The sequence below is a fragment of the Arvicanthis niloticus genome, chromosome 29, assembly GCF_011762505.2.
Source record: "Arvicanthis niloticus isolate mArvNil1 chromosome 29, mArvNil1.pat.X, whole genome shotgun sequence".
Classification (NCBI taxonomy): Eukaryota; Metazoa; Chordata; class Mammalia; order Rodentia; family Muridae; genus Arvicanthis; species Arvicanthis niloticus.
The window spans coordinates 14,215,623-14,240,348 of NC_133437.1; the positions used below are offsets into that span (position 1 = coordinate 14,215,623).

The 24,726-nt window shown below is 38.3% G+C and overlaps 1 protein-coding gene across 2 annotated transcripts in view; it reads left to right on the forward strand.

The window, feature by feature from the left end:
• Hapln1 (hyaluronan and proteoglycan link protein 1) overlaps positions 1-24,376 on the forward strand; it is a 66,157-nt gene extending 41,781 nt beyond the window's left edge. For both annotated transcript variants that reach the window (XM_076927112.1, XM_076927113.1), the window contains exons 3-5: positions 14,006-14,377; positions 17,755-18,057; positions 20,427-24,376. In XM_076927112.1, coding sequence (XP_076783227.1) covers positions 14,006-14,377; positions 17,755-18,057; positions 20,427-20,716 — 965 coding nt within the window. In that variant the 3' untranslated portion in view covers positions 20,717-24,376. The remainder of the gene's footprint in view (positions 1-14,005; positions 14,378-17,754; positions 18,058-20,426) is intronic.
• Positions 24,377-24,726: the final 350 nt, after the last annotated feature.

Below are 24,726 nucleotides of genomic sequence, written 5' to 3' on the forward strand. Positions count from 1 at the left end.
GCATAAGGACCTGATTCTGAATTCTCCAGTACCCACATAAGAAGCCGGTTGTGGTACCACTTCAGCACTGTGAGAGAGAGAGGGGGGAATCAAAGACAAAAGGGTTCCTGAACCTCTTTGACTAGCCAGCCTAGCCTAGCCAATGAGCTCCAGAGTCAGTGAGAGTCCCTGCCTCAGAAACACAAAAACTCAAAGTAAAAAACAATATGGAAGGTGAGAGTTCAAGGAGGACAACTGATATCAAGCTCTGTCCTCCACAGGCATAACACAAGTATGCGTGCACATGTACACCCTTGCACACATGAATATACCACACATCACATGTTTACACACAAATATGCATGCACATGTACACCCTTGCACACATGAATATACTACACATCACATATATACACACAAGTATGCTTGCACATTTACACTCTTGCACACATAAATACACCACACATTACATGTGTACACAAAAGCAGGCATGTGCATGTACACCTTTGCACACATGAATATACCACACATCACATGTGTACACACAATTGTGCATGCACATGTACACCCTTGCACACATAAATATTCTACACATCACATGTGTACACACAAGTGTTCATCTGCATGTATACCTTTGCACACATAAATATACCACACATACAATAATACAACACATTCCTATACACACAAAGAACTACTGATTATACATGAATATGTATTTAAATACATACATACTTTTGTCACAATTTATGATTTCTGGTCCATATTGAATATATTGAATATATTTATTTTTGTACATAATTTTAAGCAATATGTTTTCAAGTTTTTGCAAAACTCTAGACTGCTTTTACAGAGACACCAGTTATCTGTCGAAGGACAGATTGTCTTCTCAACACACTAACACTACCCTTAGGGCAACAAAGGTAATACGGGAGAAGAAAATGACTAAATAAAGGAAAATATAGAGAGAAAAGTAGTCACAAAGGGGTCTCATCTAGAACAATGTATCTAAATTCACTGAAGTTTTGAATACTTAGCATTTTTACCCATAAAATATAGCTTGTGAATATTGCTAAGTTTGAAATGAATAACATGCACTATTATTTTATGTTACTCTGCTAACTATCAATTAAAACCATGTAGTTTTATACTTCTAGGTACAAAACTTTCCTTTCAGGTGGCAATAAATTTTCATTGGATAGACATTGCATTTTATGCTCTTTTTCTGGATAATAAAATCGAGAAACTGTGAAAGAAATCAAATTATTAAAAAATACATATTGACAACCAAACAAATGGCTAATTAGTAAAGCCTCTTTTCTGACCAAAAGTATATGAGAATGAGTTTTGACTCAACTAAAGAACTTAACCAAAGTTTTTATAGCATGCTAACTTTTTATTTTACTACATAATGAATATATTAACAATTCTTTATTGTTTCAGTTCTTAAAAATATAGTGAAAATCTATTGTTTTAATCAAGTCATTTGGAATATAAACACTGTCAAATTCTATGAAATTAAAACACTCAAGAATTACTACAGTAATGGTATCTAGAAAAAAACAAAGTCATTATTATGGAAAAATTAAAAGCATTGAAAAAATGAGCACAGTAACTTAAGACTATTTCAGAATTTTTATATGACCATAATAAAGTACTGTTTACCACTCTAGAGGCAGTCGGACTCTAGGAGACGAAGCTGATAAAAGAGATAGACTACAGTCTCATGCAATACACAACTTTATACAAAGCATCAGACATTTTTACTCTGTGCCTTAAAAGGAGTCACATGAGTAAAGTGTATAATCACAAGGGCAAATAACATGTGTAGATAAGGTTTTTTCCCCCAATAGAGGCATATAAACAAATAACAATAGCCAATTGTTATGAATAATATGAAGTCAAGTCACTTCTATCTTCTGTACTTTGGAGAGGCTGAAAGCACATTCCAAGAACAATTCCATGCTTTTGAAGAAACTGAGGTCAAAAGACTCATCTTGGTTTGTTGGAGTTTTCTCACGTGCATTCAGAAATCTCCTCACATGACTGTATTCTTGCACTCTGTTCTCATACAGTACCATGAGGCATATGCAATATCAGAAACCATTATCCAGTCATCAGTACAAAAGGTAGCCATTTTTGCCCCATTTATGTACACATGTGGGCTTCCCTAGATAATCAGTTATTAGTCACCACATGTACACACTCTGTGTGTTATATCACTTTATGTTCAAAGTCTGTCATGTGAGGTGTATTGAACAAAATACGTCAAGCAGAATTTATCTTACCTTTTCTGCTCTTCACTAGACAGATACATAGATATTCTGAGAAAAATGAACCCCCCCCAAAGCCATACTGCATCCGACATGTATGAAACCTATTAGAGTAAGAATCATTTTATTGACATCAAATGTGTAAACTGTGTGGGCAGGATGTGGAAGAGAGCCTCCACTGTGTTTTTCCAAAGAATTTGAATGTTTCCAATGGACAAACTAATGATGTAAAATGAAACTGGAGGAGTAAACCAAAACTAGACTACTATAGTATGTTGTCATCCAGGCGTGCATTTTATATTTAACTGGTACAAATATTAAGTCTGAAGCAAAGATATACTCTGTTATGGCTGCCCCCTATAAAAGACCATGTGGATAGCACACTATAATGACTGGCCCATGAGTCAATGTGAGGTAACCCTTTAGGAGCGTGCTGGTTAGTTTTTGTCAGCTTGACAAACCAGAATCACCTAGGCAGAGGGAGTCACTGTTGAAGAATTGCCTCCAGCAGATTTTCTTGAGTTTGTCTGTGGGGCATTTTCTTCATCAATAATTTATGTGAGAGGGTGCAGCTGACTGTGAACAGTGCCACCCCTGAGCAAGTGATCCTGATCTGGAAAAGAAAGTAAGATGCACAAGCCACAGAGTATGCCAGTAAGCCACATTCTATAGTTTCTGCTTCAAGCTCTTACATTAATTTCTTGCATGAGCATCCCTAGATGATGAACTATATAACCTGTAAGCCAAATAAAGCATCTTTAAGCTGTCTTTAGTCAGTTTTTTATAACAACAGAATGTAACTAGGGAATAGAGGGACTTAGGTAGTGTCCATGAGAAATCATGACATGAGTGTAGATGGCCTGTTTATGTTAATGGATGTAGGTATACCAGAGTTTACTGAGAATGGATGTAGAGGTATCTTAAAACACAGCTTACAGGTTTCATGTTGAATAAATGAATGGTGGTGAAGGCAAGACCTGTAGGAGGAGATAAGGTGGGAGGATTAAAGAGAGGAAGAGGAAGAGGGAGGGAGGAAGAGGAGAAGGAAAAGGAGGAGCTAGGGGAGAAACAGGGGAATGAGAGAGGCGAACACAGAGGCAGATGTTCATGCGTCTCCACCAGTCAAAGGTAGTTGGTATATCTAGGTTGGGTATTGGGTTACACTTCTGATTGTATGGGCATCTTGTTATTGATATTTACTGAATATATAAGCCTTTGGATAATTTAAGCATTACAGTCTCATTTTCTTACTGGGCCCACATGGTTGGTGGGGTAGTCTGGGCAATGTCCAGCCTTGCAGAGACAGCGTGGAAGATTGGCAGAGCCATCTCCCATGCTGGTGTCTCGTGGGTGGCAGGGCTGGTGTTTTTTGGCTGGCCGTTTCTAGCTGCAGCATGCACATGTCCTCATGGCCTCAGAACATTGTGTCTGATCTAGGCAGAGACACTGCAGCCTAGACAGTCGGCTTGGCAGTGGCCATTTTAAATAATTACTTTAACAAAGGCCTACACTGATAGAAACAGAGAAGATGGGTTAGCATAAAAGAAGAGAGATATATTGGCAGCACAATATATTGCCAGAAGGTATGTGGATTTGCTAGTTTACAGAGTTCCCCATGCATATGATATTTATAAACTAAATGATATAAGTCCACTGATTTTGGGACTAGACAGGATAGCCTGTGGAGGTAGAGTATGCAGGTAGAGGTAAGATCTCATTTGGAGATCATCACAACCAACAACTTGAACAAGAGAGTATTAAAAAGTGAAGGTATATTCACTTCCAAAGGGTCTAAATCCTGATCTATAATACATATAAATTTTTTCTCATAATTTTTAATTCTAAATTGACATGGTAGCATATGCCCATAATCTCAAAACTTGAGAAAATTAGTAAAAAAAAAAAAATCATGTTCCAAACTAGCCTGGATATATAGATAGGAAAAAAAACTGTTAAAACCTAAATGCTTACAGAGGATTTAATATTAAATATTGCTTTTAGCAATGGTTTGCTGCTTCCCAGAGTGTATCTCCTGGAACAACATTGGAAGGACTTGCATGTATCTACTGCCCCTTTAGAATGGGATGTGTGCTCCCAGACTGGCTGTAGTCCTTTTCAGCACATTGTTCACCTACCCTAGCTGTTCACATAAGTTTCTAACCCTAATCAACCAAAGCATTTGTGTTTGACTGGTGTTGGGGTCAGGTGTCATGGTAGGCAGGGAAAGAAACCACAAGATGTAATACAATCCCCCGTGCACAAGAAGGCATAATTATATGGAAACTAAAGACAAAGTACAAGTGATTTCTTCTTAGGGACCTAAGGAAGGATCTACTCTGGTCTCAGTCATGCAGGTAGCATAGAGGTCATTTGGGCTACTAACCACCATTGGTCCTGGTTGTGAGAGCTTGGAGAAACAAGTGGCTAAACAGATAATGTAAGGATAACTATTGGGTATCTCTAATCCTGGTTATGAATATTTTGATATGGCCTGACCCAGCAGATAATACAAATCACCAGGCTGTTAATTACCTTCAGTTCCCAGTCTTCTGTATGGAAGAACTGGGTTTGGGTCCTTCCTTTTGAGAGGACAGTCCTGCATGCTTAATACCCCTCATATCCCTGGAGATCTGTTGGTTCAAGGGCCTTCACAATGCCAACAGACTTGTATTTTATTTTCTTTAGCACCAAATTTAATATCATGTCTATTGAAGAATTAATAATTCATGAGTGTTTTCAAAACAATAACACAAAGTTTCCTAAATATTTTCTTTAGTGCTTTTGTATTGCTTATTTTATCTTTCCCATTATGTAATAATGTTAATCTTATCAGTACACACAATTAAATGTCCTTTGTGAAAATTATAAATTGTTTGACCGTTACAGTAGACATGTTCTGCATGGAAGCAGACTTCAGTTCTGTTCCTTTACTACATAGTACAAGGATTTCAACAATTATGAAATATGTAGATAATCACGGATAGTAAATGAAATAGAATACATTATTGTTCCAGTTTCTCTATAAATTTGAAACAAACCCTGATAGTCACTATCTTGGAAAGAATATTTATCATTACTTCTCATTTTTATTAACTCTTTGAGAATTTCACACAAAGTATTCTGGTCATATTCATTCCCTCGCTGACACTTGCCAGATCACCTTCCCTACCCACATTGGTGCCTATTCTTTTTTTTTTAAGCCTACTAAATAGAGTTTGCATTGCCTATATATTCTTGGATGCATGGTCTTTACTGGAACTTGACAAACCAGAGCCCTCATCCTTTAAAAACCTGACTCTCCCTTTCCTAGCATCTATCAGCTGCCAATAACATCCTAGCCAGGGGAGGTCTTCATGACCCCCTCCCCTCTCGATACTGGGATTTTTTATGGACTAAGCCTGCACAAGACTTGTGCATGTTGTCACAAATGTTCTAAGTGTATACGTGCAACTGCATTGCTCTGCTTAGAAAACACTGTTTCCTTGAAGTCATCCATAGCCTATGGCTTGTAAAATCTTTCCACTTCCTTTGTTTCAGTGATCCCCAAACATTGAGAAAAATGAGAATACAATAGCCATTCCATTTATCTTTAAAATGTCATTCAACACGCTGCAGGAATGTCCTACTTAAATCTTTTTTCTGTTTTCCTTAGTCTTCCTACGATATCTTGATCCATTTTTTCTCAGTTTAAATTAATAATAATTTAATGCTAGATTATACCTGTTCTCTACTGGTAACATCAATACATTTAATTTCTGAAGATTTTTAACCAGAGAACTTTTTTTCCTTCTTTTTTTTATTGGATATTATATTTACATTTCAAATTTTATCCCCTTACCCCATTCCCCCCACCACCCAGGAGCTCCTTATCCCATCCCCCTCCTCATGCTTCTATGAGGGTGTACCCCCACCTACCCCCCACTCCCACCTCCCCACCCTCAGATTCCCCCACACACCCAGTGTTCAGCTTTCATGGGACCAAAGATTTCCTCTCCCACCTATGCCCAACAAGGCCACCCTCCCCTACATATACAGCTGGAGTCATGTGTCCCTTCCTATGTGCTCCTAGGCTGGTGGCTTAGACCCTGGGGAGCTCTGGCTGGTTGGTTTGTTGCTCTCGCCATGGGGCCTCCAACCCTTCCAGCTCCTTCAGTCTTCTCTCTAACTTCTCCATTGGGAAACCCTTGATCAGATCAATGGTTAGCTGTGAGTATCTGCCTCTGGGTATGTCCGACTTTGGAGGACCTCTAAGGAGACAGCCCTATCAGGCTCCTGTCAGCATGCACTTCCTGTCATCCATATCAGCATCTATTTTTGGTGACTGCACATGGGATGAATACCCAGGTGGAATGGCCTCCAGACAGCCTCCCCTTCAGTTTCTGACCCACACTTTAACCAGAGAACTCTTAAGTCAACAAAAATACCAACACCATCTCTTGCTCTAAATTCAATAGCAGACTTCATGGCAGAATGCTAACGCATCTGCATTGACAGTTACAATCAGTTGCAGGTATGGAGACTGATAGAAGGTGGGCCCTATCATTCCAAGTCATCCTCCCAACAGCAGTAAGTAGCTGGAGAGTCACACTAACATTGACAGAGACTAAGTGACCTGCCCCCGGCAATCAGCTATTGAAGCTGAGATTCACACTCGTGCAGTCACCTCTCCTGAGTACCTCACTCTCGTGTGAACAGATAGGCTCCATGTAAACTTCGCCACTCCTTGGGAAGTACTTTTTGAGGACAGAAATGGGTAAAAGTAGTTAGTATTTTATTCTATTCAATGTTGTTCCAAATGTTTAAAATGGTGTCCCGAATGAAATGAATCACTGGAAAGTTTAGTCTTGGCTCTTAGTAGAAATGTACCTCTAGGCTGCCAAGGTGATTTTAATGAGTAAGATCAAGATGAAGGTGAGAGCGGGGGAGGAGACATCCAAATAATCTACAAAGAAATTGAGGAAGGATCAGAAAGAAATGGTGTTATATAGAAATAAAGAAGAGAGAGAGACAGAGAGACAGAGACAGAAACAGAAAGAGAGAGAGAGAGAGAGAGAGAGAGAGAGAGAGAGAGAGAGCACTTGCACCTAATGATTGACATTTCATGATTTATATAATGACCTTTGGGCATCTTCACATATCCCCCTTTCCCTTTCTCATTCTCTTTCTCCCACCGAAACCTCTCTTGCACACAAGTTTTCCCCCTACATTAGTGTCTTCTTTGTGCGTGTGACTCACTGAGTTTAATTAGAACTTTCAGGCTGAGCAAGACTGCGAGCTTATTTACTAGAGCAAGGGCAACTTATGACAGGCTACACCACTGAAGAAAATGAAACCTCATATCCCATCAATTGTTAACTGCCAGCGGGCCCGAAGAACAGGGTGGGACTGGAGTTGATGGTCCTCACATGCAGCGCTATCCAGAATCACTGTCCCAGAAGAATCAATGAAGCACTGATGAGGTGCAGGGTTTTAAGAAAAGGCTGCTTCTAGGAACTGTTTTTTGAGCTTGGCAAGGTGCAAGATGACCTGTTGAACACACCCAACCTATGCTGAGCAGTGAGTGAGCAGTCCTTAGCACAAGTAACTTTAACTGGACTCTCGCTGGTCCAGCATTAGCAAGGCTCTCTGGTGTGTTCAGTTTAAATAAATATTCATAAGAATCCTTGGGTGAAATTGTTTTGTTCTCTTTTGCTGATGAGAAAACTGAGGTTCTGAGGGATTAGGCAGAATGATAGGAGAGTCATGCATAGTCCAGATGCTTAACTGGTTACCTTTACCAGTGAAAAGTAAAGACATAATTGACAGGGGTGGAAGAGCCCACACAGAAGTCTATTGGTAAAATGAGGATAAACCACCCCCACTTCTTATGTCTTCCTATACTAAAAAAAATGATGAAAATGCAAGTGCTAAAGGCAGAGTGTTTGCCAGTACCTTAACACAGATTCAAGTGTACAACTCAGAGTTCAGACTTTTTAAAATGTAATTCATTTGACCAAATAGAGTTCTTTTGGGCCTCTTGATGCCTAGCGCAAGCAGACAGGTTTGCTTTCAATGTCAAACATATTTTCAACGTTGCCATAAATACACCTTCAGGATTTGAAACAGTAGTGGCACGTTTCTTTACTTTTCAAAGTGAAGTTGACGATAACAATAACATAACATGCATTCATAATCAGGATTGCCCCAAACAATACCACTGTTGAATGTTGAATGGTTTCCCATCACAGTCAACTTAGCCAGAAAGCAAGGGAGGAGACAGTGTGCTACTAAGAGGGTACTTGCTCCATAGCACATCAAACTAGAAAATGCAGGTCTCAGAGGAAAAATACATGCTGTCTGAGAAAGCTGTAAAATGTATTGCTCTAGATAGTACAGTAGAGTCATGAGACGAAATTGGCCAAAGAGAGTCTGTGGTTGTTACAGATGGCATCCCGAGCAAAGGGAGGCAGTAAACTGGATGCGAGAAGCATATTCTTGCAGCTTGTGCAATTTGAAAGCAACATTACTGAAAGCAGAAAAGCAGCGGCAGTCACCGGCTGAAAGGGTGACCTTCATTACCCTGCTTCCAGCACTGGGGCTTTCATTTATAATTCGCAACCAGACACCATGAGGGTTCTTGGAAACACTGCCTTTTAAGACTAAGAAAAGTGAAATAAAGCATCTTGCTTAGAGATATTAGTTTTATTAAGAGAGCATAAAAAAAATAATCTAATACTTCATTCATGTCCATATACCAAAATCATCCCTTGGGACTTCTTGTATCTCTTTCCTGAGGAACCATAGACAAACATTTGTTGTTTTCAGTTGGCTATTTATTTATTAAGGAATTCCTCACATTTTAATTTATTTTTCATTCCATCATGCATATGTAATACATATGCAAAGTTCAGAGATTTTAAAACATAGAAATATGCCCCGCAGACAGACAAACATCCCTTACACACACACACACACACACATTTTTCATCTCTTCTAGAAACTATTTTTAAAGCTTTTTTCAAGGTCTTTGAATACTTGTCCTGGTGCTTGCAGCCACATTGTTGTCTATGAGTTGAGAATACAAGAAAAATCAGCTTTTTTTTCTATATAATGAACAATTCTGAAAAGAGATAGTAGATGGCTGCACTCTACAGGGAAAGTAAGTAGTGGCCCTGCATGCACACGAGAATGGGATTTAAATATAGGTATGTATATATGTGAATATGCAAGCGTGTATGTGCTCATAGCCATATGCACTTACAAACCTTACCACAAATCAAAAACTCAAAACCAAGCAACACAAAAAGTAACAGTTTTGCTTTGTAGTTTTTCTTGTAGAGGAGTAATTTTTAATTCTCCTATATAACTATCAGAAATAAGTCACCACATTTTTTTTTTCCAATTGATTTAAGAAATCTAAAATTCTGGAACCTGCTTCCTTCCCTACACCATGGGGGCAAGTAACCTAACAAGACTTGTTATCTTGCATGACTATTTCAAAGGGATAAGCTTTGATTCACAGTACCTTTTTCCCAGGTAGGGTTTCTCTCTGAATATGAACTTCAAAAACCTTACACTTCTAATAGAACTAAGAGGTATAGTTTCAAAGCTGTGTTTCTAATATTTCTTGTGCAATCGCTTTTGACCTATTGTTTAAAGAGTTCATCTAAAGTACGTGGCAGACATAAGGGTCACGCTTCGTTCATTGTCTGCACCTATATCTCTCCTCCAGATTGCACAGCAGTCTGTAAACTAATCAGAGGCTGCCAGCGGTCCAGTGCATCCCCGGTTGTCTTTCTCACCATGCCCTGCTGTTTCCCTTGGAGGAAGCACTGCACTTGGAAGGGCATCAAGTCCCTGCCGTTACCATCACTCACCATTTCTGATAGAAACAAGTAATTTCCCACTTAAAAGATGCTCTTCCGAAAAGCTCCATGCTCCACTGAGCATCTTTAATTTCCCAAATTACCTTTATATTTTGAGTAAACAGCCTCAATTAAGGACAAGGTCTTCATTGTACTTACGTGTTTGCATGAACTTACAGTGGACAATAAGAACCAAACCAGCACACGGATGCAGCTTTGTTATATTTATTCTTTCATTTTGTTAAGAAAAACTAGAAGTATTGATTCTGATGATCCAGGCTTAATTTTTTTTTCCAAAACGCTTTATTTATCAATATTTGTATAAACATATATACATATACATGCATACATATATAAACAATAATTAAGCAGTAAGATGTATTCAAAAAGTATGGGGGGTTGGGAAAAGTGGGAGGAAGGAGAGAAAGGGGAAAATTATAGTGTATTGCTGTGAGATCACCCTGTCAATCAAAGAGTTTTGATGGGATCATGAATATATAGGACGAAGCCAGGATTTATAAGGACATGATCAGATCCAAGATTTTCTGCTCTAGGCAACACTGTGCATCCTGTCTTCAGTGATCTTGGCTCCTTTTCTGATGCTGTTGTCACTTCCTTTTCACGTCCTTGTTTGGTGCATTTCTGGGCTGGTCCATGGAATGAAAGCCTGTGCCACAGAGCCTGGTACCAAGATTAAACTAAGCGTTCACCTGAAGTAGACATGGAACTGAGCTATAGTAGGGCTTTGAGAGAAATTTAAAAGCTTCGGACTTGCTAACCGTGTCTCGTTCTTCCATATTTTCTGTTTGGTAATCGAGCCCCTCCCTCCAGCCATGCTTAATGCGACATAATCTGCAGTATTCATCCAAACGCAAACCAAAGCCATCAGCAGGGCCGTGCTGGGGTGTGAGTTAGTGAACACTGATGGTCATTCATTACTAAATGTGCTAGGCATCCTTCCCAGAATTGTTTGAATTTCAGGAAATTCATCATTTCCATAAAAAAGAACCCTAGACTATCATACACACTGGAAAGCATATTAAACTCTGAAATGTATACCTCTACCCACCATGAAATACTGCAGAAGACTTAACAGTTAAAAACAGAGAAGAACATCAGAAGTCTTAGTCCTTTATACATGACTTCTGTTCTTTGCTCTAGCTCAGTAATTTATGAAACAAGACCTTGTTTTCATCCTGAAACATCTTACAGTTGCACCAAACTTCACAAATGCCCAAGTCCCTTAATAAATAAGTGGCATTGGATATATATTATTTAGATTTTGACTTGTTTGGCTCAAAAACATTACAAGTAGTTGATATTGAAAAATCTATAAATGTGAACATTGTGCTTACCAGTAGGCATTGCTGTAGTATTCTGAGACTTACTGAGTGCAAGCTACGCAACAGAAACTAGGCAGTTAGTGCCACGTGCTACAGTCTGATGCTGTTCTAAGTGTTTCATGTGTGCAAGGTCTACTATGTGATAGCTTTACCATCCCTAATTCATTTGCATGAAAGGAGCTGGCCCCAATGAAAGAATTACCAGTTGACCCAGAGAGATTAGATTAGGTTCACTATGATATGAAAATCTCTGTTCCTATCCGATGCTGTGCCTTTTATCTTTGTATTGAGGTATTGGTTTCTACTTTAAACTGAACAATTTGGACAAATTATAAAACGGAAACCTCTTGTAGAAAGTGTAGTGTTTCTATTTATACTTCAAAGCCAGCATGGCATAAAGCCCAGGTGTGTTCCTCAAATATCAGGCATCAATGTTCCCTATGGTTATTGGTAAGTGTCTTAGGGTTTTATTACAAGGAAGAAACACCGTGACCTCAGCAATTCTCAGAAAGGAAAATATTTAACTGGGACTGGCTTACAATTTCAGAGGTTTAGTCCACTAATGTTATGGTGATAAGCATGACAACATGCAAGCAGACATGGTGTTGCAGAAAGAGCTGAGTTTTACATTTTGATCTGCAGGCAACAGAGGAGATTGCCGCACTGGACCTAGCTTGAGCATATGAGAACTTAAAGCCTCCACAGTGACACACACTCCAGAAGACCACACCTACTCAATGGCCACACCTCCTAATAGTGTCACTCCCTAGGGAGCAAGCATTTACATACATGAGTCTATGAGGGCCAATCCTATTCAAACAACCAAATTGAGCATGGTTAGTCAGCAGCATTCCCTATGACCACCCCTCCCCAAGAGAGATGACTAGAGATGCTTAGGTAGATCTTAGATACAGACATTGGAGTTGGGGAAACTATATGTAGGGTAGAGTAAAAGGGAGATTCATTTTTCTCCTCTTCAGATTCTCTTGTACTAAATAAGAAGAGAATGATTGGAATATATACAAATGCTTAATGAACCGTGCTTGTGATTCATTTTAATTAGCTACTTTATGAAGTCTTATTCATTATTTTCATTATCTATTAAAAGTGGGAACATTGATGACTTTGCTATTCTTTCTGTTTTTGAGGATTGAAACTCATTTACATAAATGCAATGATATCCTAAGTTTTGAATACCAAATTCTGATCACAATACCATCAAAAACATCTGATTCTAGATTATTTTTCTTTTAAATCATAATCTGGTATACACGTGTCATTTAAAAAGTTTTAAGTTCTATCTCAAAGAAAATAGTTACTCTTCCTGTTGCAGTGTTTCTCAACCTTTGATTGTGACCCCTGTGGCAAACCTCTACCTCCAAAAACATTTACATTATGATGCATAACGGTGACAAAATTCTATTTATAAAGTAGCAATGAAAATAATGTTGTGGCTGGGGATCAGTACAACGTAAGAAACTGTATTAAAGGGTTACAGCATTAAGAAGGTTGCGAACCGCTGTCCTTGTGATTTGAGCATCTTCAAAGATTCAGGGCCAAGGATTGTTCAAAAGCAGTTGTTCTAAGGGTGCAAGGACTGCCAAGCTATGTAAAAGGTAGATTTTGTGGTTTGGAAACTGTGTGTAGACAAGAGGTATGCTTGTCCTAGTGTCCTCATAATTTTTCCTTTGCATATCTCAAACATCCTCAATAGAATGTGTCAAGGTCAAAAACATAAAGCTCTAACGAGGGGAAACCCCAGGGAAAGCCGAGCTCTGAAAATAACAGCTGGCTTTCTAAAAGAGACAGCCTTGCTGACTTGGCGACTTATATTATTGTGGTGCGCTTTCGAAAGCTATGGCGTCCTTGGAGAATGAAGACAGGAAACCAAAGGACACGAACAATAACGGTGGAAGTGTTTGGTGTAAAACAAGAGGAAAAGACGGAAGAAAGGAAATAGAGAGGAAGAGAGGCAACCTGAAGGGAATAAAGACTGAAATAGTTAGTGGGTACTACAAAATAATTATGACTTTTAACACTTTAAGCTTTCAAGTTTTGAAGGATGTAGCTCAAAACTTACAGTGGTTTGTCCCTAGCATTGAGACTACCTTCCGATTCCCAGTCTCACTTGAAATGGAAGGAATGAATGTTGCTTGGCATACTCTAGAAGTGCTTGGAAATTGAAGACATAAATATAAATGTACTTGCACGGCCATAATGATAAGGCACAAGTGAACTGTGTTTCTTTAAAGTTTTTCTATAAGTATATTTCAGACTTAACAGCAGTAGAAAATTGGGGCTCGTATTGAAAGAAATCCAAATGGTATTTAGAATTATCACAAAGGTCATTAGTACTGCTTGAATCCCATAATTTATAATGATGACTGTGTACACCATTCCCAGTTTTAGACTGGCTTGCAGATACCTCTTGGCTAATAGAGATATTGTAATGTATGCTTCAAAGCAACCACATAGAGGATAGGTCAGATAGCCCCTTTCATTATATAAAGGAGTCTGAAAACCCATGAAATTATTTTCTGCTTCTCCTTTCTCTTTCATGTTCTAGCGGAAAATGGCCCCCGTCTACTTGTGGAAGCAGAACAAGCCAAGGTCTTCTCGCACCGAGGTGGCAACGTGACACTGCCATGTAAATTTTATCGAGACCCTACAGCATTTGGCTCGGGAATCCACAAAATCCGCATTAAGTGGACCAAGCTAACTTCAGATTACCTCAGGGAAGTCGATGTCTTCGTTTCCATGGGATATCACAAGAAGACCTATGGAGGCTATCAAGGTCGAGTGTTTCTGAAGGGAGACAGTGATAATGATGCCTCCCTGGTCATCACAGATCTTACTCTGGAGGATTACGGAAGATATAAGTGTGAGGTGATTGAAGGACTAGAAGACGATACTGCCGTGGTAGCATTGGAGTTACAAGGTAGGCATTCATAAAGCATGTTAAACTTTAAAGGAATAGTGAGTCTATTTTCCCACAGGGTAACATGTAATAGTTCTTGTAGCAATAATAGAAGAACCCATAAGTCTTTGCCTAGCAAGTTTTTCTTCTTTTCTATTTTGCCATCTGCATATGATTCCAGTTTTCAGTTTTGAAATGTATGTGCAATACTCATGTGCAAATTTGAAGCTGTTCACAACAAGGAGAAACGTGCAATGCAACTGAATTCATAATATTTGGAAATAGCCTTATGCTATTCAAAACTTAAATCCCATTGTGTGGTTATTGAGAAATTCAAATTAGATCCTTTTTTATTATGCTTCTAAAATTATCTCTGTTTCCAACTAATGGTAAGATTTGTAAAGGACATCTGCAGTGCAATACATGTAATTGTATTCTGTAAGATGGTTGCAGAAATTAATTTAGCAGAAAAAGTAACCTCTGGATTTACTTAAATATTCTTGAAAAGAAGTAATTCTTTTAATGGCTCAGGGTCCTTAAGAAATCAAATATCAAATAATTCAGGTACTTGGGGAGGTTTTCTATTTCTTGAGTAGATAATACATTCAATAGGCTTAAAAGTCAACAAATACAAAGCTATACAAGCAGAAGTGACCTCACCTTCAACTCATTACTTCTCAGTCCTCGCTCCAGGAAAGTGCTAAGACTTCATTCTATATCGTGCAAGTTGTCTTATTTTCATGAGTTTCATCTGTGTTCTACACTGAAGAATGAAATTGACTATATTGGTAGGATGGTTTCCTTTACAAAATCATAGCTCTGTGTTTTCTGGAAGCTTTTATGCTATCCCAGAAAAAAAAAGGTCTTTTTGTCTTTTGAAAATGGTAACCTTGACCACTGGGCCTCATGAATCCCTCAAGATTCTGTCAGGCATGTCGAAGTTCATCAGCTTTAGCTCCCTGATAAAATCCAGCGCAAAGCCCTATGGCTTCAGAACACTTGATCTAGTTGCATAGAAGTTCAAGAAGACACATATGGACTGTGGGTCTAGTTAATCCTGGTAAGCCATGCTGTTGGCTTTCAAAGATTTGATAAAAAAGTTAATTATTCATTTTTAAAGAAAATATTAAAATGTTTTCTAAAAGTTACAAAAGTCTTGTGACATTATAAAAGGATCGAATGACATAATTTTAAAATAGAAAGCAACTCAAATGTAAATACATATTCATATTTATATACTGGATTCAAACTAATTTCAATTATATTTCAGTTGATCAGGGACTAAGGAAACTGTTCTACTGCCCATGAGAAGCGGCACCATGACACAGGATAGTGAATTGATACGTGATTTTTTTCTGGATCTTTAAAGTTATTACAAATTAAAGACGACTATATTTCCCACTGTTTCTATCATGAACCATTTGGAAAAGAAAAGGTGGCACAAATATTTTTCTATATTCAGATACAGATGCTGGGAGTTCTTCTGCCCCTTGACCTCTAGCTACCAAGAGAATCATTGCTCGATAGATGATTTTCCTTCTCAGAGACACATCTGGGATTGCTGAGAAAAGAGAAAACAGAGATGCAGAGAGAGCCTGCTATAATGCAGGGAGCACTGTAGCACTTCCATGCAGGGACACACTCTGGCCATAGTTGGGCAGGGCAGAGCATCCTGAGAACCATCTCCAGCTTCCTCCTCCTCCTTACCATAGTCAGTGGCAACCAAGAGCCTTTCCTTCTTCTCATGGCTCTGATCCAGCTGATAGATCCATCAGCCAAGAACCTGAGAAAGCAGAATGAGATCAGAAAGCCTTCTTGGACCCTCTCCTGCACTGATCTCGGCCAGCTGGATTGCCTGCTGGGGACAGGGAGAAAGACTTGATTTAGAACCTCAAGTCCTTTCGTAGAAACATCCAGGATATTTTAGAAAAGAACGCACTGCCCACGGTTGGTTATTAGAGGATCGATTATACATGATCCAGAGTAGGCTCTGCAGTCTTGTTGCATGTAACTTAAAGCCCATACAATAACTGGACCAGTGGGACAAAATGCACACATTCCATGTACTGAGATACTAATTTGTTGTAATCACATCTCTAACGTGTGCTCTGAATTATCTTTTACTAACAACAGGAGATACACATTGTCAGATGTCTTTCTTAATATGACGTAAATGACACAATTCTGAATATTTAACTTGGAAATGAATCCTAAAGACCTATGTAGAATGTGAGACAGCTCAGTTTCCCCCAATAATTATTTGAGCAAAAGAACTGCTTTCAGAAGGCCATTGCTTCTTCCCAAAGTCAAATGTCAATTCATGCTCTTTGCATTTCCTAAGGGATTGTTCTCTGACATCCTTGACTCTTCAGGACTAAACAAGTCAGTTCAGGGATATTTTCTCTGTACTCATCTTGCATAGCACAAGTTTAAAGAAGCAATTATTTTGGTCTATTTATATGGAAATCATTTTCAAATCCTTGGGTTTTGTTTGTAATGTAATACATTAATAGAGAAAAATGAAAACAGTAAAAGCAAAGCCCATTTCAGGTCCCTTCCATATAGCTGCTGTAGGAGAGGTGACTTCATTTTTTAATAGGTTTTTTTTTGGGGGGGGGGCCTGGCCTTTAAATAAATAATGGGAATTTTTAAAGTAAAAGACCCCTGTTTTAGCTGTTTTGAGGGCAGGAAGCAAGAGTTAAGGAATACATGAGATGTTGAAACAAAAAGTTATCATGCTTCACATAGGGTGTGCTTCTCTAGAACAGAATTACTGTATTAACATGAGACTAATGGGGTTTTTGTTAGATATGAAAATTTAACTTAAGTTTCTCCAAATAATAATCCTGAAGAGACAGTGACTTGCATGGTTTCAGCAGTACACATAAGAGTAGATACACATTTGAAGCATTCAACGTATTTTTTATACTAGTGTCAAAAATTACATGAAGCTAACTGCTAACTCCATAACAACATCTTCCAAAAAAAAAAAAAAAAAAAAGTAAATTTTTGAAAACACAGGCTGCCTAAGTACTACATCCCCTGACTTTTGTGTTCCGGTAAAAGCTCAGCAGTTGTATGATCTGAGGTTAATAACCAATAACAGTATTGAGATACTGTAACACAAGGCTGCATCTCTCTCAGAAAGGAGACATTTTTAGCATAAGTTGAGCTCTTGGCAGTGAAGGCAAATCACGAAAGTTGTCAGTCCAACTAATAGCTACTTATGTGATACTTAACAACAAAGTGTGTGAAGTAGAAAGGGGCGGGAAGAAACCACTCCAAGTGGACCAAAACCTTGGTCAGTCTGGAGACTGCACTTTTTCTTCACAGGCTCCTTAAGTGGACATGCTCAGGGTTCTATCACTAATGACCTTCCCCGTCTCTCCTTTGAACAGGTGTGGTGTTCCCTTACTTTCCACGACTGGGACGCTACAATCTTAACTTTCACGAGGCACGCCAGGCTTGTCTGGACCAGGATGCTGTGATTGCTTCCTTCGACCAGCTGTACGATGCCTGGCGGAGTGGGCTGGACTGGTGCAACGCTGGCTGGCTCAGTGATGGATCTGTGCAGTACCCAATCACCAAACCACGAGAGCCCTGCGGGGGCCAAAACACGGTGCCAGGAGTCAGGAACTATGGGTTTTGGGACAAGGATAAAAGCAGATATGATGTTTTCTGTTTCACATCCAACTTCAATGGTAAGATGGCAGCTGCTTTGCCTTTACCTCTATCCTGGGGAACAAGTTGTACTAAAACTTTTATCTTCTAAAAACAAAACAAAACAAACAAACAAACAAATACAAGCAAACAAAAAGCAATCCTTTAAGATATTACTATATTTTTTTAAAAAGGAAAAATGTTCTTGAATCTTGAATGTCATAATTTTTTAAATACCTACATGAGTCCAACAAAAACTACATACTCTTGATTTCACTACAGTTTAACCATTTTTAATGAAGTAGTCGAAGCTGTCACATGTGAGTGTTTCAAGCTTCCACAGTGTGCTGTCCCTGCACTACTGCTCTCTGTGCTGAGGGAAGGAGGGCCATGTGTGCCCTCCCTTTTCCCAGTCACAATATCACAATCAACAAAGTTCAAGCCAAGTTGGGAACTGAGTGAGACAAATACAGCACAATTAGCATCGAAGAGAAAGGCAGGGAAGGTTTCCGGAGCACTGATGACAGACTCATTGTGTTCTTCCCACTCGCTGCCCTTTTACCAAACCATCCTGAACATAACCTTGGGGACCTTTTACAAAAGGAAAATGCAAGGACCTTTGCTCCAGATTGATTAAGAGTTTTAAGCTATATTATGGCAAAAGCCTATAGTCCTATTATTAGTAAACTGAGGTGGGGGGAAGTGCAAGGCCAGACTGAGCTATATAGTGAGTCTGTCTCAAACTAACAAGCAAAAGCAAAGTACAAAGCCTTTAAGCAAACATAGGGCCTTCTAATTGAGGAGCCAGAGTAACTGCATAGATCACATCCCCGAGCCTCCAGCTCTGTGCCCATGGTTTTATATTTAAGGTCCCTGGAAATAGATGCATGAGTAAACAAAAAGGAAACCACTTAGAGTTCACTGTTTTACCCAACAGAGCTTTGAAAGATGTAGCTCTGACCATCCGCCCTGCTGCGGCCATTCATGGTATTGAACAGATGGATATGTGCCTCAAGCAAAATTCATTTTCAAACATGTAGAGGTCAGATTTGAACTCATGTCCTATGGTTTGCTGTTCTGTATAGATGGCAGACCAAGTTTTCTAGTTAATGAATGTTCCACTGGCTCCCACCCTTATTTCGAATTTCACTAGGTTAGAGTAGAGAGAACTGGTAGCATTAGCTTATATGCGTCAGCCTGTTTAGGGATAGGGAGACATCTCAGGTATAAAGTGCTTGCCTCACGAACATGGGGTCCAGAGCACTCATGTCAAAACGCCACCTGTGGTGAAGTGCACTTAAAATCTCAGCAGTAGTGAGGCACAAACAGGATCCCTGGTGCTCACTGATCAACTAGGCCAGTTTAATGGAAAGCCCAATATCGAACGAGCATTTCTGAGGGGAACGCCAAGGTTTGTGCCTCTAGCTGGAGGCACACAGTCAAAACCATCAAGAACTGAACAGAAATGCACATTCACATAACATACACACATACACACACACAAATGCACACACACACAAAAGAGTGTCATGCTTAAGGAAGGCCATAGGATAATATACTTTATAATGAGTTTAATTGGAAAATGTGCTGATATTATACTTAAAACTAAGACAACGGAGAAAATATTTAGTGTATGCCAGTTCTGTCAATTGATGATACCTTTGTACCTGATGTATTCCATCTTGTTAATGGGATCTCAGTCATTAATACTGCAATAAGTGGTCAAAAGTAACAGTGTTTCCGTACAATCAAGAAGCAGCAAAATGTCAGGTTTTAAAGGATGACGGTTTTAAATCATTAACAAACCCTTCTTCTAGCAAGGGGCTGCAGACGAGGTTTGCATTCAGCAAGGGTATCATTGGTGGCAAATGACTTCCTATGTTTGATGAATTTTTATGCTGTCGCTTTGGTGGAGAATAAGGTCTTATTGATACCTGTTATGAAAAGAGCTCCAAGCTTTTGAGTTTTTTTTAAATGGACTTTTATGTGAGGAATGTTTTTTGATCCTTTCACATTCAAATTTTGCCTCTCTAGAAACTTGTACTGGGGTTCAGCCTGGCTACAAGTAGAATTTAAATAGCCCTTCTTTCAACGTAGAATTCTGTCTCCCCTAGAACCACAGAAGGGTTCTTTTAGTCTCTAATTAGCTAACAGAAACTGCATCTGCAAGCACCCTTTTCTTTTTAACGCTCTACAAGGGCATGTGTGAGCACACGCCAAGAAGCAAGGCTACAGCAAATTTATTTAATCTAGAGTGGCCTGATAATATGACACTTCAATGACAATTCTATGTTCTCCAAATTTCAGACGTTGCTCTGCGTCTCCTTTCATTGAGAAGCCCTTTGCTTTTGGCTCCTTGCATTTCTGTGGTTCCATCACAAACCGGCTAACTCTCTCCTTCTCCCCACAGGCCGATTTTACTACCTGATCCACCCCACCAAGCTCACCTATGACGAGGCGGTGCAAGCTTGTCTCAATGACGGTGCTCAGATTGCGAAAGTGGGCCAGATCTTTGCTGCCTGGAAGCTTCTGGGCTATGACCGCTGCGATGCCGGCTGGCTGGCGGATGGCAGCGTCCGCTACCCTATTTCTCGGCCAAGAAGGCGCTGCAGTCCTACTGAGGCTGCAGTGCGCTTTGTGGGTTTCCCAGATAAAAAGCATAAGCTCTACGGGGTCTATTGCTTCAGAGCATACAACTGAGTGTGCCCTAGAAAGAGTTCTCGAGTTCCGTCAAAGTTTTGTTTGTTTTCGTTTTTAATATGAACTCATGCAAGTTACCAAAACTGTGATAACCCTTTTTCACTTACTGTAAAAGAGTCGTTTTCATAAAGGCCAATTCATTCATTTGTTTTGTAAAGCTATCAGTCGATATATATATCACAAAGTAATATAAGCATAAGGGAAGCTTAAAAAAAAAAAAATTACGGGCTTTAGAGCCTAACTGGTTTATGCTATGTCATCCCAACAAGATGCCATTTCATGAACGGGACATGCTGTAGGCTGAAGATCACCCGGACTATGTTGGGGAAAGTAATGCTACTTGCCGCAGTAACTTCCACAAGCACAAATTTTACATATTTCTACAATTTTGAAATGCACTTCGCTAAACAAATTAGAACAACAAATTTGAAATAGAGGCTTCTTTACATAAACCAGGATTCTGGGAGGTGCAAAAACTCAGTATCAAAAGGGAACAAGGGAGACTTTTTCTAAAAGTTAACACTTCAAGTCTCCAGTATACAAAATAGTTTACTCTTTAAAATTCTACCTTTCTGACCAAAAAGTAATAATAATTCATATAGACTCAGATGCAGAATAATAAAACCACAGAACTCCTAGTTCAACTCATTTATATAAAGTATCGACTTAAGTACACAGATAATACTTTACCAATGAAAGAGTCCTACCTTCTAATTACAACTATCTGAAAAGACTTGTTTTATTATTTTTGAGTAGCTTTACTGAATCATATTTAAATTCTAAGAACCTTTGCTAGGCAGTATTTAGAATCTACTCAGGGCAGTTAAAGCGATAAACTGCTGGACAGAAAACCTGTAAAATGTAGCAGCTTGATTTTATGTTAGCTTATAAAACATTATTGTCCTATAAAAATAAGTTTAATCTATTTAATATTTCTTATTTACATTACATGACAAAAACCATCAAGTGAATGAATAACTTGCCTAACTAAAAAATAAAGACTCAACATCCAAAATCGTTCTCGTTTGTATGCACAATATAGTGCCCAAACAGGACCTGTATTTAGAGAAGAAAGGGAAAAATAACATTTCTAAATAGTCTCTCAAGTAGGAAATACAGTCACTGTCAGTTTCCTTTCTGGTTATAATCTGGCAAAAATAAAATATTGGCATTGTCATAGCAGACTTTACGCCTCCATACTTTAAGTGAAAAGTTGAGCCCAGATTTAGAAAAGTGACTTCCAGTATTAGGAACTCCAGGCTTAAATCGAAATTTATTTTTATGACTGTTGAGACCCCAAAGGGACCAATATTTGTATTCAAGTAATATTTCTGCTTTCCCATTATTTCACAGTGAATTCTTGTGAGTGGGCCTTAGTATTAGTAATAATCCAAGAACAACATAGCTGGTATGCTGTCATCAATGTTTTTATGTAGATTTTCCCCATGAACATAACTAAATAAATCTGTTTCCTGAATTGACCGTGGTTGCATTTAAAGCTCTGTAATAACTGTAATAAAAATACTCTATAAATATAGGGCTATGTGTGTGGAAGACATAGAGCAGTTGGAAGTCCGTGAAACCATAACTCTCATGAAATATTATCTAGATAAAATATTGTAAGTAAAAATAGATCCTTTCTTTCCAATGCCTAAACAATGATGATGCATGCAGTATAAGTTAGGTTATGCAGATAATACAGAAGTATACATCCAAAGAAATCATAGGGTTTCACTCAAACAGTGCTGATCTAAATTGAACTCAGACGTCTAAGCTAAACATAAATTAAAGAGACTGAATGGTATATAATACAATTAATATATTATTTAAGGAGGAGACTCCAAACTAGCTCCTCAAACATCTTACTGTCTGGGCTAAGCTCTTTGGAGGAAGATCATACTTGAACATTCATTACCTATATTGTAAGAATTTTGTCTGCAATGCAAGTAGATAAATTTTTTTACTGAAGTACGTACATTCCTTTCAGTTATGGTCATAGAATTCCACATTACAGAGCAGTAGCATTTCTTAACTTTTGAATACTTAGTATAGGAAACGGTGCTGATCAAAATCTCCAAAGTGACTGTTAGCTGACATATGTGTATACCAGTTGCATACCATTTGTCCATTCTTGAAGACATCCTAGAATGAACACTGCTGGGCGGAGTTTTTAACTTCTAATTTCACACAAAGGAGCAGAATCTTTGTGCCCTTTGAACTCCTAATTGAAAGGAGTCTTTTAATGTTCTCATCTCGCTGTTTTAATCCACCAAATAATCTATTTTCCTACTTCATATCTCATTATGAATGTCTTCAAAAGAAAAAAAGTTGTCTTAGCACAAATCCTAGCAGAAGGTTGACATAACACTGTCTAAATCAGAAATCATTTTGTAGACTTCAAGATTACCAGAGTATCAAGGTGAAGAAAGGACAGATAGACTACAAAATAATGAAAAACATTTTACAGTATAGCCCATATATAAAGAACAGAATAAATCTATAAATTTTACTGAAACTTCTTGTTTTGAAACCTCTAAGCAAAAAGTACCAATACATTTACAAATACATATAGGGATGAAGATAATTTGTCATATTAACACTGGAAGCCATCTTTTAATGACTGCTGCCATATTTTTGTCACAGCAACTTTTAGCCAAATATAGTATTTGTGAATTTAAATTTTCTTTCATGTAAAGGGGGCCGGTACCTGTTAAAATGCTATTTTATGCAGTAAGATGGTCACTTGCTATTCTGGTAATTAGTAGACTCAAATAAAATACCAATTTGGTTGCTGGCAGCCATACTGGGTTTCTTGATTTCAGTACTCCTAAAATCATGCTGGTGTCATGGAGTAGCTGACCACTAAAAAGGGAGGATTAGAAGGGAATCAGTTGTCAGGTTTGGTTTAGTGTTGATTTTTTGTTTTGTTTTGTTTTGTTTTTTCTCTTTTTTAAAAATTTGTTTGTTTCATTTTGGTTTTGCATAGAATGCTTAGAGAAAAATCAATTTACAGCTGACAACCTATTTGAGAAGTTAAGTATGTCATAGCTCAAAACTGCCAGCACAGTGTACAACAAAAGCTATGAATAATACAGAAGTCAGTAAGCCACCCAATTAAAAGAAGGTCAATATTTAAATGCATTTAATAGCTACTAAGTACAAGTTTGAGGAGAACCAATGTGTATTACAAAAAGAATGTTTTCATTTTCTGTAAGATACAATGAACTGGTGAACAAATATTAAAAGTCAATTTTGCTTTACTACAGTATCATTTGATTCTTCTGACTTATAGAATCAGTCATTTTCCCTTGGGTCAAACTTGATAAATACATCATGCATTCTTTTGTTGCTAGTGCAATGCTTTGAATGAAAACACACCCAAATAAGTTAGAGCTTTGACATTCAAACAAGAAAGTATACTTCAAAAGTTTCCCATAATTATTTAGAATAAATTAAACAGCCTTGAAGAAAAAAAAAACTTTCCAATAGTGAGGTCAATTAAACTTTCTTTTTAGTGTGTAAACTCTTTCAAAATGAGAGATATCATATTCATTTTGTCATCATTTTTCATATATTTTTATTCGTGTCATACAAAGTCTATGAGGCAGGGTGAACGATTCTTTGGAGGTTCTTAGTCCCCAAATAAAAGTAATGAAACCATTCAAGTGTGATGTGTTGTTTTCTTACCAAGAAAATGCTTTAATACTACAACAGTTATTGAGTAGAATGGACCCTGTGTTTGAGCATTAGGTCTGTCAGATGTATAAGGAGAGAAGTAACAGGAAAATATTAGCAAGGGATGTGTGTAGCCTACTGACAGGCTGTTGGCTTTTACTTCAATTCCTTGGTCTCTCCATTTATAATATTTAAAGGCTATGCAGCCTTACTTCTCAGTAGCATAGATATATAGATATCATGTGTGTGTGTGTGTGTGTGTGTGCGCGCGCGCGCGTGTGTGTGTGTGTGTGTGTGTGTGTGTGTGTGTGTGTGTGTGTGCGCGCGCATTACTT